Source organism: Rhynchophorus ferrugineus, unplaced genomic scaffold, assembly GCF_030347505.1.
Source record: "Rhynchophorus ferrugineus isolate W39M unplaced genomic scaffold, kcgeb_rfMv2 rfM11, whole genome shotgun sequence".
Taxonomy (NCBI): Eukaryota; Metazoa; Arthropoda; class Insecta; order Coleoptera; family Curculionidae; genus Rhynchophorus; species Rhynchophorus ferrugineus.
The window spans coordinates 18,599,754-18,615,019 of NW_027472590.1; the positions used below are offsets into that span (position 1 = coordinate 18,599,754).

Below are 15,266 nucleotides of genomic sequence, written 5' to 3' on the forward strand. Positions count from 1 at the left end.
GGTGTTATCAATGCCAGAGATTCGCTCGCATATCCATGAATTGTACATATGGTCCTACCTGTCCCTTTTGTCGGAAAAACATACATGGCGCAGTAGAATATCGCCTCATGGTATTAACTGTGGACAGGAGCACTCCCCAAGATACAGGGATACACTTCCACAAGGGAGGCTTCTTCAATTACGAAGAAAACCTCCGCTGAAAACACCTCGATTTCAACAAGAGGGCTACAGGCCCCTCCACATTCACACCGAAAACCCTCCCCAGCCCGGGTTGCTACGGGTGGGGGGATCGATCCCTTATCCGCCATCCTCCTACCCTTCATCCCTATTCATCCGGATCTCAGTCCCAGAGAAGGGGAGAAGCTCCTTCAAGTCCATCCAATAAGAGTAAAGAGAGGCAGACCGTTTCCGAAAATTATTGTAATTCAACGCCTGGCTTTTCGCGTAGCTCATCACCACCAAGCAAGGGGAACAACAGTGGTTACTCTAAAGACCGTACCAAATTAAGCTCAAAGCATAGATCAGGCAGTGATATGGAAATAGAAACCTCTACACAATAATTAAAATGACTATCATAGTGCAATGGAATATTAATGGCCTTAAAAGAAAACAGGAAGAGCTTCATCTCGTCATGCGACTTTATAAGCCATCGATTATGCTCCTACAGGAAACTTATCACCTACAGATTCTTTTCAACTGCGAGGCCATAAGATAATAAGAAAAGACAGGACAAATAGTGCACGTTCATCTAGAAGCGTAGCTATTTTAATCTGCACAGAAATACACGAAGAAAAGATTAACATAATAACAGAGCTTGAAGCAGTAGCTGTCAGGGCATATTTATCTGGCAGAAATGTTTCACTGTGTAGTTTGTATCTGTCTCCTTCCGCAAGCATTGAAGAAACAAGTATTGAAGCTCTCGTCTCACAATTGCCACATCCCAAACTCATCATGGGGATCTCAATGCTCATGCGCCTGAGTGGGGCTCATCTAAATACAATCAAAGGGTCCATAGACTGTTGAGGTCATTAATGACAATAGTCTATGTATTATGAATGACGGATCCCCTACATTTGTATCTGCTTTATCGGGCACATTGTCACACCTGGACTTAAGCCTGTGCTCTTCCTCATTGGCTGGACAGGCGAGATGAACAACTGTGGTTGATGCATGACAGCGACCACTTTCCCACTTTGGTTGAACTCACTGACACACTTGGCATATTACCTACAGCGACCGGACTTAATAGTAGAGGTATTGATTGAGACCAATATAGGTCGTTGATTGAAACCACAGCAATCACAAAAAATATAGACACAATCGTAAAAGAATTCACCGATTCCATTATCAATGCAGCTAGAAGATCTACTCCTATTAACACCACAAAAATAAATAAATTACCGGTACCATGGTGGAATAAAGACTGTGCTAGGGTGATAAGGGATAGGAAAAGGGCCCTTAACAGATTCAAATTAAACCCAACATCCGAACACTTTCAAAATTACAAAAGATTAAAGGCAATTGTGAGAAGAACTATTCGGCAATCAAAATTAAGCTCTTGGAGAAAATTTACAAGTATATGCATAATAAAAGGCACCCCACAATCTAAAATACCAGTTGATGGAAGTCGACGCATTGAAGACCTCTGTGAAATGACTGAAATATTTGCAGCACACTATCATTGCATATTCCAACAAAACATAAGGAGAAAAAGATGAACAGCAATGATGGGGTAAGCAAAAATGTACATGACCTTTTGAATATTCCATTCACAACTGAAGAGCTTAATAAGGCCATGAGTAGGGGCAGAAACACATTTTCTGGACTAGATAACGTTTGCTTCCCATTAATTAAAAACCTAACTCAATTGCAACACTTCATTTGCTTAATATCTACAATGAGGTTTGGATGAGGGGACATTTGCCTTTGTCGTGGAAGCAGTCGCTGTTAGTCCCTATATATAAGCCAGGTAAACCACGGCATTCAGTATCCAGCTACAGGCCTATCGCGTTAAGCAGTCCCCTAAGTAAAGTACTTGAGCGCATGGTCTGTCATAGATTTATATATGTGATTGAAAAGCAGAGACTACTAAATAATCATCAGAAATCAGAAAGTCTTTCTTGACTTAGAAAAGGCATTTGACTCCATCAATATCGATTGCATCCTGAAACAACTATCTAACTGGGAAATAGGGGGCAGAATGTTCGATTTCATTGCATTCTTCTTGACAAACATAAGTTTCCGAGTCAGGGTTAATGCAGTAATATCTACAGCACATCACCAAACCAACGGTGTACCTCAGGGCTCCTGTATTAGCCCATTACTATTCATAATTGCTATGAACTTTATTAACGAAGTTATTCCCACTTATATCAACGCCCGAATCTATGCTGATGATGTGGTTATCTACCAAAAATATACTAACCATATGTACAGCCAATCCCTATTACAGAATTGCCTCGATGAACTGCCTGCGTGGGCCGGACCGAATGTGTTGAAGTTCTCAGCAGAGAAGTCCGTGAGTGTTCACTTTTGTAGATAGAGGAACTGTTCGCGAATAGCACTATTAGTGATGGAGGGTAAGAACCTGATAAACAACCCAGAACACAAATTCCTTGGTTTGCTGTTCGATCGCAAGCTCAACAGGCTCCCACACATAAATTATCTCAAGAATAAATATTTGGCAGACATAGGTCTACTGAAGACCATTTCCAACATCAATTGGGGAGCACACAGAACATCGTTGAGCAATATATATCAGATGCTGATAAGAAGCAAATTGGATTATGGAAGCCAGTGTTATATTACCGCACCACCTTCATACGTGAAGAAATTGGATCCCATACAAAACGCCGCTATGAGAATCATACTGGGAGCATTTCGCACTAGTTTGGTTGAAAGTTTGCAGTGTGAGGCAGAGATTTCATCACTTGAGTCACGGCAAGAGCTACTGCTACTAAACTATGAAAGTTCAATACCTTTTTCTTACCTAAGACAAATTGAAGCAATATAAGGAAGAGGCACTTAATCATTAATCTTCCAGTGGATATATAACGATTAATGATTTTGATCCCAGATGCAAAATGTAGAATCACTAATATACCACCATGGCAGTTCTCAATAATACACATAGACCTCTCTGTGAAGATTCTGAATTAGGAAACAAATAGTCCTTCTACAATAAAAGCTTCTTTAGACAGATAATCGAAGAGAACTATTCAAATCATTTTATCATCTACACGGATGGTTCAAAATGTGAGAACTTTGTGGGTGCTGTTTATACGTCTAGTCTACTCGAGAGGCACTTTTGGCTTCCATCATTGACTAGCATTTTCACCGCGGAGCTGCTGGCTATATATATGGCCCTATCTGCCTTGGAAGTATCACGGATTAGCGAATCCATATTAGTAGTATCGGATTCTATAAGTTCCCTAGAGAGTTTAAGATCGACAAGTACAGTCTACCCTCTGGTCACATAGATCAGAGAGATACAGACAAAAAAAGTAAATTTACAATTTAGGGCTGTAAGAATAACATACCTCTGGGTCCCTTCCCATAAAGGAATATCTGGAAATGAAAGAGCCGATCATCTGGCAAGTAGGGAAGAGGAGTCGATAAAGTTAAACGAACTGTTCAGCAAAAAAGATGCCAAAGTGTATATGAAGGGCTTAAATAGGCAATTGACTCAATTAGAATGGGACCTTCTCATAAAGAATAATAAATTATGAGAATCATATGAGAGTCAAGAGGATCTTTTATCAATCTATAGACCGTAATAGCATCGGTAGACACAAGTCAAGCGCCCTCGCACGACTGCGAATGGGGCACTGTAGACTGTCATGAATGAACACATGAATATTTGTTGAAGGGACAGAGCCCGCCCTTATGTGATTTATGTCAGATTCAACTTAGCGTCAGACACATCCTACTGGACCGCCAAAAATATCATGATTTGAGGAGACAACTTGAGATGCCGACAACATTGGAACAATTGGTCCAACCTGAGCAACTGAATCTGCTGATTGAGTATCTAAAGACCATAGACCTACTTCAACACTTTGTGTATACAAATGTATGTTCATTTATTATTGTGTAATTGAGAAATGTTATTGTTTATATTCTACTGTTTATAATCTACTGTGTAGTATTTTAACCTGTAAATGTTCATATAATGTATTGCAATTTACGCTAAATAGCCCAAGAGGCTGACGGGTTTAAATAAATAAATAATAAATAAATAATTAATAAAAAAGCACAGGTTATGCCTTTATGACGAGAGTGATATTCAAACGACTACAACGAAAGCGATTCATTAAGCTAATAAATTTATTTAATGATGCTTTCGGTTAAGCTATATTCCAGATCCATTGAAAACAGCTGAAGTTATGATAATACCCAAACCTGATCAAAATGTAAATGAAGTGGTTATGGTTTATGGTTATTTAATTGAGAAATTGAATCTAAAGTGCCTCAAATCTATTCTCGAGCAAAGAAAGCTCTAGTTATTTTAATTTTATTGTTAATTTTTTTATTATGCCCTATTCCTCAAGCAGAATCAGTTAAATACTTTGGAATCCATCTTGACGGTAGATTAAATTGGAAGCATAAAAAGAAAAACAGATTAGAACCAAAATAAAATAACTGTACTGGTTAGTCGGAAGATACTCTGAACTTGATCTAAAATCAAAGAGGTTGATCTATAATACAATTATAAATCCAATTTGGACCTATGGGGTGCAAATATGGGATTGCACTAAAAATTCAAATCAACTAGTCATACAACGCTGTCAAAACAAGGTTCTTCGATTGATTACCAATGCCTATCGTTATGTAACTAATGGAGAACTGCACGATGACCTGGAAATCAAATGGATTTGCGAAGTTATCCAAGATTTCAACTTGAAACACGATAGAAGATTACTAAATCATACTAAGGTGGAAGCAATATAACTGCTGGACAGCGCGCAGGATGTCAGGAGATTGAATCGAACAGAACCATACGAACTTATATAAAGTGTATACATTTAGTGTAAACTATAGCTATAAGTTAATAATTAATGAATAATTATAATTTTATAATTGAGGAATACATACTGACGTATTTTCTCGCACTCGTCTTGCTCCATTAATCCAAGTACATAGGAAAAGTAGTAATAAATTAATTGTAAATTAAGATTGTACTAAGCATATCTAATAAAGATGTTATTAAAAATATATTTACATACTTTCTTTAATTTGCCACTCCATTGTTATTAACAATTATTATTTTAGGTAGATAGTAATTGTTTGTACATTATGATGGCTCCTCAGTGAAATCCTAAATACAACCCTGTTTAATACTAAACACAAACATTATGTAAATCTAACGAAGCTAGAACAAGAAAGTATACACTCTCTATATATCTGTATACACACTTCTGCGTATACACAGAATAACCTGCTTTTGTCCATAATACAGAACAAATGTTCTATCTTACCTGTAGGATCAATAACCTAGCGTTTTTATGAAATTGTTCATATAATTTCAAAAATTATTGTAATATTATTCCGGTCTGTACAATAAATAACTATGGCAACAAAATGTTGAGCTGTGTGTTGTTCTATACAGGTGTTCTTTAAATTTTTGAAATTCCATTTAATTTCACGACTACCTGAATTCATGTACACGTTCTTATGACAGATGATATATTAAAATGGCGTCAATTTTTTATTTTACTGTGAGCAAATAGATACTACTCCTGGAAACTTATAGTTCATCCTACTACAATTTGTTTCCTTTTTATCCAGTTTCTTTATATATTTATACTATATACATAAACATCTATCCCTTATGGAAGAAAAGCACCATAAAAACTTGATTGAGTATTCCCAGAAGCACGAAGGCAGTACTTCAACAATAAAGCTCTACGCACACATCAGGTAGGGTCGTGGGGGATAAATTTAAATAAGCAATCACATTAGACCTAAATTCAAATAACAGTTCGGTTCAAACATAACCAAAGCCGAAAGAACACCCACCCACATCCAAAAATCACAACGGAATTTTATGCTTGTTTACAAATATTAATACGCCTAATTACCTTAAGGTCTCCGAGAAAAAACACCTCCGCATAGTTATCAAGGGTCTAATCTATCATAACAGAATAAATTAAGTAAGACTTCATCTCCCAAGGATATATTTTTATTCTTGGATCAATTATTTGATAGTTGCAACTCCACTAAACTAATAGCTACTGAATGCAAACCTTTTAAGAGAGGATTAGCCGAAGTTCAATACACTAGGAATTTTGATGCAAAGCGATTGAGGACTTAAATAGTATACTTAAATGTAAGCATACATATTGGCCAAGTAAGAAAAAAATTGTTAATGTGCTATCAATTAATAATTTATTAACTACCTTGAGGGGTTTCATTTCATTAAAGAAAAAAAAATTGTGTAATTACCGGCATAAACGTATTGGCTTAAGGCTGTTTAACCAAGATAGGTTGGATATTTTTTTGGATCTATTAGAGCTCATGGATTCAGGAATATAATATATATCCTTGGGCTAGTACGTTTGAGAAATCATTTAAAGCGGTCGTCATGAATTAATTTTTTTCATCGTATTCGACTTTAGGAAATTGTGAAGAGGATGAACATGAGGGCCCTTTAGAAAATTTATATTCTATACTGATGGGAGATGTATTAACAGGAGTTGAGAAATTGCAACTTGACTCTATGTACTTAAAATAACTATATACCTTTAATTCCAGATATTCTTATACGAACAAAAGAGGCAAGGCAATATCTCATGCTCCAGAAAATTATTTGATAATACTGTCTGTAGGTCTTTAAGCTATCTGTTTTATTTTATACCGCGATATTTTCACGTCGATAATATAACATATTTTTTTAATATCTTTAGAAAAATGTAAATTTAAAGCTTTTCAATTGTACACTACATAATGATCTTCCAGATAGAATATTAAAAATTGGTGCACCATATACTTTTGGATAAAACAGGTAAACAGAATTTTGACAGCGAAAGACTTCGAAAGAGAAAAGAAAACAAAAAGACAGAACTCTAATAGATCCTATTAAATTGATGACAATAAACAAATATGATAAACGGAAAAGGCAGAAGAGATAATTTTGATTTGTTCCAAAGTTTTTTTTATTAATCTCTTAGAACTTCAACAATCTGCCCGTGGGCAATAAGTTATTATATGATTTCCGTTATATAATATAACTGTACTGACATGCAGAAGATCGCTTCAGTAAGTGATCTGCTGTACAAACTTATAATCTAAATCTTATTCTAGATACTATTCTAACTTATTCTAAAGGCTAATCTAAGTTATTCTAGAGGTTATTATGTCTCACACTATTTGTCTATTAATCAGTTCGTCTGGTAGTTTGCGTTTGAGTCTATACACTTCTCTGTCATCGTGCATCTTTAACTGTTTGGCGAGTACACTGGGATCCACTAACAGTACTTTGCACTAACACTTCGAATCACATTCGTTATGGGTTCTAAGGGAATATTGCGCTGAATTCATTTGTTGGAGACGTAATATGGGGAATCGACGACGACTCGCGACACTTTATTCTGGAACCTCTGAAGGATAGCTATGATTTTTTTTTGTTCTGGCCTAAAAACCAGGCGGTAGAATGCATGACGCATACCTGGTCGCGGAGACTTGCCCTGGAGTGACAAGTTGGACCGGGTTATGTGGAACTGCCTCTGGGCTTACCAATACACTAAACCGAAACCGCCTTACAGTTGACCCCTGTGGATCACTACTGCTACTGCATTAAATTTGGGGATATAGCACCCGCTGATCGGACAGCCGTTATTGGGCACGAGGGCCCGGCGATTCTATTGATTCGCAAACCTGAGTTAACACACAACTGGGTACTGTTGTATGGGGGCAAAAGTTATGACTGTAGCGACGGATGAGGTCGTTTCAGCCTTGAAAAGGGGGGAGCTTGGCGGTGACGCGGTGCTAAACTCCCAGCATGTCGACCAGCTCGCGAACAAGCGCGTTTTCAGAAGAACTTGAGCTGAGTTGTTGTTTGTGGAATGATTGAGATATGAAATGCTTGATTTCTGGAGTGTCAGTTTCCTTATGAATTTGATTATTTCTGACAAACCATGGAGCGTTTAATATTCTCCTGAGGAGCTTATTTTGGAAAACTTGAAGCCGTTTGACCTGGTTGGGTGTAACAAACTTGAAGTAGACATTAGATCCGTAGAGGAGTACGGACCGAATTAACATCTTGTAAAATAAGGGAAGTCTGCTAGAAGGGCAGATCAGAGAAGATAGCAGGTTTGCTATCCCCGAACCTTTTTGGAAGGATAGCTATGATTTGCTATTAGTACCCCACAGTTCAATACCACAGGTCCAAATTTGTTCCAAAGTTCACCAAAGTTTTTTGTTTATGATAAGCGCATAATAGATTGCAGTTACCTTGAACCTTTGTTTGGTTGATTTGTTACAATTTTAGTTCAAATACTCAATGTCTTTGTGTCTCACTATCTCTATGTGTTCTTCTTTAAATGTCTGTTCAGTGGGTGTTATGGAATTTAAAAACTGCTCCCAATTTGGTTAAGTCGCAGGTTTTGATCTTGTAGTTAATATCTGCATTACTTGATTTAGCAATTCGTTGGTATTTTCAGGCTGTTCGATATTGGACGGATCATTTATTGATACAATTTGTATGATTTGGAACTTTGCGGTGTTTCGATACTTTTTTATTAGAAGTACTGGGTGCTTAGATTTATTTTTGTTATCTCCAATTTTTTAAAGTTGTTTAGTTACATCAAATCCTTGGTAGTTTGCGAGGTGATTTTTACATTTTGCGGATTGTTGTAATTTGATGATAAGTAAGATCTAACACACTTGACGCATTTAGGTGGTAATAATTGCAGTAATTTTTAGTGAATCAGTTCATTACTTTTTAGTTAATTACTTTTTAATTAGTCAACAATAACATTTGCGTTTTAACATTGTATTAGTGATCGCGCTGTGGTCGAAATTCAACTACAATGTGATGATCTTCATGTCATAATATATTAAAAGGAATAATTTAAAAATGATATGTTAATAAAACATGTAAAAACAGAAAGGCTTTTTAAACCAGCAGCTTTTTAAACACAAAATCTTAAATAACACTGCCAACTAAACAGAAAACATATACTTTCTGCTCTCTTCCTGGCCATCACAAAGGCTTTTGACAAAGTTTGACATGAAGATTTAATACATAAAGCCATAAAAGCAGGCCTACCAATAGACCTGATAATATTCCTCATTATTGTCGGAAATATCCATTCAAGTAAGGGTGGAAAAATCCTTCCCTAGTACCAAAATAATCAATTCTGGAGTCCCCCATAGATCTCCAATAGCACCTGCCTGCTTCTTTTACCTCTATATGGCCACCAAGTGCTCGTTCCCCAGAAAGAGCGCACAACAGATTTCAGGGTCAACTTTCCGCAGCCGGGAAATGGTTGAGATTTTTGAGATTAGAAGTTGATCCCCAAAAAATTCAAGCCGCAACCTTTCACCAACAAAAGGCTATCTGGATACACAAGCTCTAGGTGAACAAAACATAAATCAGTCGGCGGGATAAGGCCACTTAATTAGGTCTAATTTTTGACTGCCGATTTACCTGGAGACTCCAAATAAATAAAGCTGTATGAAAAGACTATGGAATCTCCTCTGTTCTGAACCCTCTTCTATTCCGTGGAAGTAAACTTGTTCCAATAATAAAAGTTCTGCTTTACAAGAGCTTAATCAGATCAGTGGCCCTCTTCGAGGCAAACACTTTGTTCAGCTACGCTGCGCCAAGCCTGGTCAAAAAGCTGCAAGTAATGTAGAACAAAATAGTGCGTTAAGCCCTGCGCGCCCCGTGGTTCGTCAGAAACTCCCAAATTCATAGAGAGACAGAAAACCCACCAGTGACCGAATTTGTGAACCATATTTTCAACAAAGTCCTATAATCTTCAGCCCTTCTGTGAAAACCCCCTGTTAAAATCACTCTCAAAGGTGCTCGCACCTCGATAACCCCCAATCCCTAAATAGTCAAACGGCCGAAAGCCGCCCATGGGCTCTCGCGCCCAGTCGCAACCCTGCCTTCACGGGCACCTGAAGAATTCCAGTGGAAATCAGCAAGGGCTTTTTAAACCAGCTGGGTTGAAGGTAAAAAAAAGGTTTCAAGTAGCGTTGGGAATTATTGACTGAAAACAGTCTAAATTGTCGATAGTCGCAAAACAGTCGAAACAGTCGATAGTGAAAAAACTATCGACTGAAAATAGTAATTACTGTTTTCAGTCAAAGGCAGGGTTCGACTGTTTTTTTTTTCAATTCGTGATGTCAGACGAAGATGTACGAACCCTTTCCGGTATAAATTGTGAGAGAGGAAAGGACGGAGATAATTGCTTGGAAAAGTTAACTTTATATGTGCTTATATTTTCTAAGGGTAGTATAAGCGACACGGAGATGTACATATTCCTTCACGTACTAACTTTAAAAATGAAAAGGAAAAAATAATTACTAAATACAATTAACATGCAATAAATAATTTCATTTTAAACGAAGTAGAATTGTTTTTATAGTTGAATGTTCTGTGGATCTGTAAAGAGAACTGTATGGATTTTTTCTACGGAATGGTATAATGCCCCACAAATATTTTATCGTATTTTCATATGTTAATTGCTATTCTCAAATAATATTCTATAATAAATATAGACAATACAACAAAACTTAAACAAAATCTTAAAACTAAAGATGTACAATAACCATAAATAAACTAATAAAAACTAAACTAAACTAAAACTAAAAATAAACTAAACATAAAAAAACTAATTCATGATATAGTTAAAAATGATCGAACAATAACTACTAGAGCTTTAAAAAAAAGTAAATGCTTTATTTATTATTGAATAGAAATATTTTTAACAAAAATCAAGAGAGTAATCGAAATATTGCCTATTATTGCCATAAAAACAGTCAAAAATATTTTACTATTTATCATTCACAATTTTAATCTTATAATATTACCCTATTACATTAACAATCTGGAAAAATATTGTTCCAAAATACTGCTATGTTAATGTACAATATATTGTTATTTACAAGCAAACTACCAAAAATATTATAAAACTATATATATTACATATAAATCTATGTAAGTATAAATTAGGTATATTTTTGCCAAGGTCGCGGCTAGGACGAGGGAGCCAGAACATTAAAAATCAGTCGAATGAAAGTAGTAGAACCAAAAATAGTAACTAAACGTACACGACTGAAACAGTTGATAGTAAATAGTAACAAAATCAGTCGGTCTGAAAATAGCGGCTTAAAACAGTCGACTGAAACAGTCACTGGTAAAAAGTAGTAAAATCAGTCGAACAAAAAATAGCGACTGAAGCAGTCCATAGTAAAAAAGTCAGTCGTTAGTCAATTACTAAACAATCGATAGTTGATTTCAGTCGATAGATCCCAACACTAGTTTCAAGCGTTCACGATGAATTCACGATAATTTTATATTCAGTTCTTAGACAAAATTGTAAAATAAGATGGATCCATAGAATCGAAGTATTGTCTAGTGTTGATTTGTATGGAAGCAGTTTACTTTTGTTTAAAGATAGATACCCAGGAACTAACTGTTGTCAGTTTCGTGAATCACTGACATCTCTAAGAACAACTTATTTTCGACCCTATTGAACTAGTGTTTCGGAAATTATTTACTGAATTAAACAAGTAATTCAACATTGTTCTCGGTTGAAAATTGCCAACAACAATTTCGCCAACAATAGAAAAGTATTCCAACTATTTTCCAACATTTTATTAACCCCTATACAAGTGCACCTATAATAATATTTTTTTGCTATGTATAATAACGTATGTCGTTCATTTAAGCAAGAGTATGTAGCAATGAGTATTCTAACAGTATTTTTAATATCTAGCGTTCAATATCACTATTATTAATTATATTAAATACGTATTTAAATATTTTTAGTTATTAATTTATGATTTTATGCTAATGCTGGTCGTTTATTTGATGTTTTCAAAGAAATATTAAATAGTCATATAAATATATTATAACAAATATTTACTATAAATAACAACCAGACTTCGAATCGATAGCACTTGCCAACATTAGATACTTGATTAAATAAAAAGAAATATTGCGCTCAACGAATATAAATAAAGCTGTCATTAAATCCCCAGTTTTCCTTAATTAATTAAGTAATAACTGTAAGAACAAGATGAAAATATCCCCTATTTCAGAATTTGTATTTTCTTGTGTTGTGTATCGGAAATGGATTGTAAAAATTGCAGTGATAATTACTGTTATAAGAATGATTATCGAAACATTTATTTGTTCAACCTTCGTTAGAATAACACCTTTTATTCCTGTAATAATATTTGCTCATAACGTATGTCCACTAGCTATGTATAATTAATGTTTTCATTAATTAGATTATTTTTTAACTTTTAGCTGTTCTTTACGTTAATAATAATTTTGGGATGCAATAAATATTTCAAGTCTTCATTTGCTTCGCTAGGAAATATTACAAAACCAATAGCCAAAATCACGAAACGAAATCTTGACTTTATGTTGCATGGTAAGATAATAGATGGATGCCTTGTTTTCATTCATATTGCCACTTTAATTAGTAATTTGGTATGGCACATAGGAGGTAAGTAATTTTATTGTTTATACTTGATTAATTAATATATATTATACCTAATTTTAATAGTTACTTTTTAGATGGAAAAATAAAAACACCCATAATTTTTTATATGTCAAAACTTTATCCTGAATTTGTGTATACAGTTATATTTCTTCACATTTGTTGGTTTCAAATGGCTCTATCTTTATCAATATTTTTGTTACATATAATTCCTGTTGTTGTTTATAGCTATATTCTTAAAGTAGGATCAAGGAGTATTTTTTATTATTCAAGCGATACATATTAGTGATTTTAGTTCGGCGATTTTATCAATTTAATTGAAGAATATCAGGCCTCAAATGTAAATAGAGTTATGAACGAAATGTACCACAAAAATATTACTATGCATCTAGTGTTTGTGTATAAACAGCATTTAAAATTGATGACGTAAGTTATTTTATATAAAAAATACAAATATCAATTAATAGGTACAAGTTTTAGATATTTACACAAATTCACTCGGAGTTCCATGATAAAATTTATAGGAGGTATTTTTTTGCTTGTAGGGCTATGCTTTATGCCTCTATTAGTATTCTGCATGAGTAACTTTTCTATAGTAAGTAACCAATTTTTTAAAAATTGTTTATTTATTTTTCAATTTTTAGATTCAAGCTTTATTGATATCTCTTGCCCCTACATGTGCCTATTTTTTCAGTACCTTTATTTCATTTAATGTTGCCCAAATAATCGAGGATCAGGTATAATAATTAAATTTCAAATATAGAACATTATCATTATTTTTAATACAGTTCGAAGATATGTATTATGCATTGATCAATATGCCCTGGTATCTATGGAATCAAGAAAACAAAAATATATATTTGGTACTGTTGAATAAAATACAAAAGGGTAATCAGATATACATAGGGTTTAATATGCCGTTAAATAGAAATTCGTTATTACTTGTAAGTATGCGAATTAAGATTAAGGTATTCATAGTAAATTTGTTATCTTATATTTTTCAGTATATAAGAAATACTTACGCTTTCATAACATTCTTATATCAAACAAATGTATTCAGATTATTTTGAGGATATAATTTGCAATTCTATAGACCTAAGATATAACAACATTTATTTTGATCGAAATTGACCCAGTGCTCATTCGTCCATAATTTGTTAAGTTAATCAAGTTTCTCACATAATAGTGTAAATATAATGATATGTTACACTACTAAATCTTGTATTGATAATATTTTCAAAATAAGGCCAAAAATATATTTGATATATAATATTAATTAAAGTAATGTATTAAAACATATTAAAATGTATGTAATGTAATGTATACTATCTCAAGAAGCTCTCACTAGCCTATTTTAAATTGCACTAAATTAAAACTAATAAGTAATGTATTTAAAATCATTAAATAAAGCTATTCACTTTTCCCAACCTAGGTCTATAAGGTAAATAATCAAAACAACTGACAAAACAAAAGAACGTTCAAAGAACAAAATCTTACTGTATTAGTCCTTAAACACCTTAATATTTAGAAATGTTTTCAATTGTTTACGAAATGCCTTAACAATTCATATTTTTTTCGTCCTATGTGTTCCATCTATGTAACTTATGTAGTTAGTATTATTTTAACTGCTGCATATTTTAATTATTTTTATGTTATGTATTTATATAATACAAATCTATATCCATATTTTCCACCTAGGCTAATTAAAAGAATAATTCCTTTACCTAAATTTTTAAATAAAAATGCATCTTTTTTGCTTATTTATTTTACTCTTCGATCTTCAAAACAGTAGCTGTAAGTTTTTCTTGTTAGTGGATGTATTTATTTCAGCCTATTATTTTATGTAAATCTGGAATCTCGGCCTTGCAGGTAGGTTATCTCTAATTTGCCTTTTAATCTACTTCTTCCTACTTTGTCTTTTGTCCTATGTGCGAATTATACACTGACTATTAAACAAGGTATTAGTAATCTATAAAGCGATTTTATAATTGTTAATATCCCTTCAAAACATATATTATAATTTTTATGGACAAATTATTGTATTTATTATCTGCAATATTCAATTAGTGAAGAAATTCATTTATTAATAAAACCTGAAATAAATTAGAATATAAAACCACTAAAATTTATAGAAAAATTCTTGTAATTCTTATTATTTTCGAATTTTGTTAAACTTCTATCTAGGATGAAATTTTCGCATATGTCGAGTTTTTCTTTTGCAGCACTGCATACTTTGCTATAAAGCGGATATACTAATTCTCTCTACAAAAAATGTAAAATGTAACTTTACTTGATTACACTATTCTTAATCGTTTTGTATCTAAATTTGTGCTAATTGTATAATTGCAATAATATTACACAATATAACAAATCTCAAACAACACGGCTTAAAATTTAACTACGTTTACAAATACTGAAATATAGAAGGTACTAATCAGTTTGTAAAACACTACAGAGAAAAGATATAGTGTGGAGCATCCACAACATTTTATTATTAGAAAGATTTTAATAAAATATGTATATCTTGGTTGGTTAGGAAAATAGATAAAATAGCTAATGGCAAAATATTTTTTTTCAATGCAAAAT

General features: G+C 33.7%; 1 protein-coding gene across 1 annotated transcript; it reads left to right on the forward strand.

Annotated features, from left to right (window-relative positions):
• The first annotated feature begins 12,772 nt into the window (after positions 1–12,772).
• LOC143204942 (uncharacterized) lies at positions 12,773–14,137 on the forward strand. Its single transcript, XM_076417900.1, has 6 exons — positions 12,773–12,921; positions 12,976–13,106; positions 13,161–13,275; positions 13,325–13,417; positions 13,469–13,624; positions 13,685–14,137. Exons 1-6 carry the CDS (start codon positions 12,790–12,792, stop codon positions 13,748–13,750), a joined length of 693 nt encoding a protein of 230 aa, XP_076274015.1. The 5' UTR covers positions 12,773–12,789; the 3' UTR covers positions 13,751–14,137.
• The last annotated feature ends 1,129 nt before the right edge of the window (positions 14,138–15,266 follow it).

What these genes read in the sequence shown, in the direction of transcription:
- LOC143204942 (XM_076417900.1), top strand. Translation starts at nt 12,790, where the DNA reads ATGTCAAAACTTTATCCTGAATTTGTGTATACAGTTATATTTCTTCAC. An exon ending in TTTATAGCTATATTCTTAAA is followed by an intron (nt 12,922 to 12,975) that starts GTAGGATCAAGG and finishes TAGTGATTTTAG; the next exon opens with TTCGGCGATTTTATCAATTT. An exon ending in CAGCATTTAAAATTGATGAC is followed by an intron (nt 13,107 to 13,160) that starts GTAAGTTATTTT and finishes TACAAGTTTTAG; the next exon opens with ATATTTACACAAATTCACTC.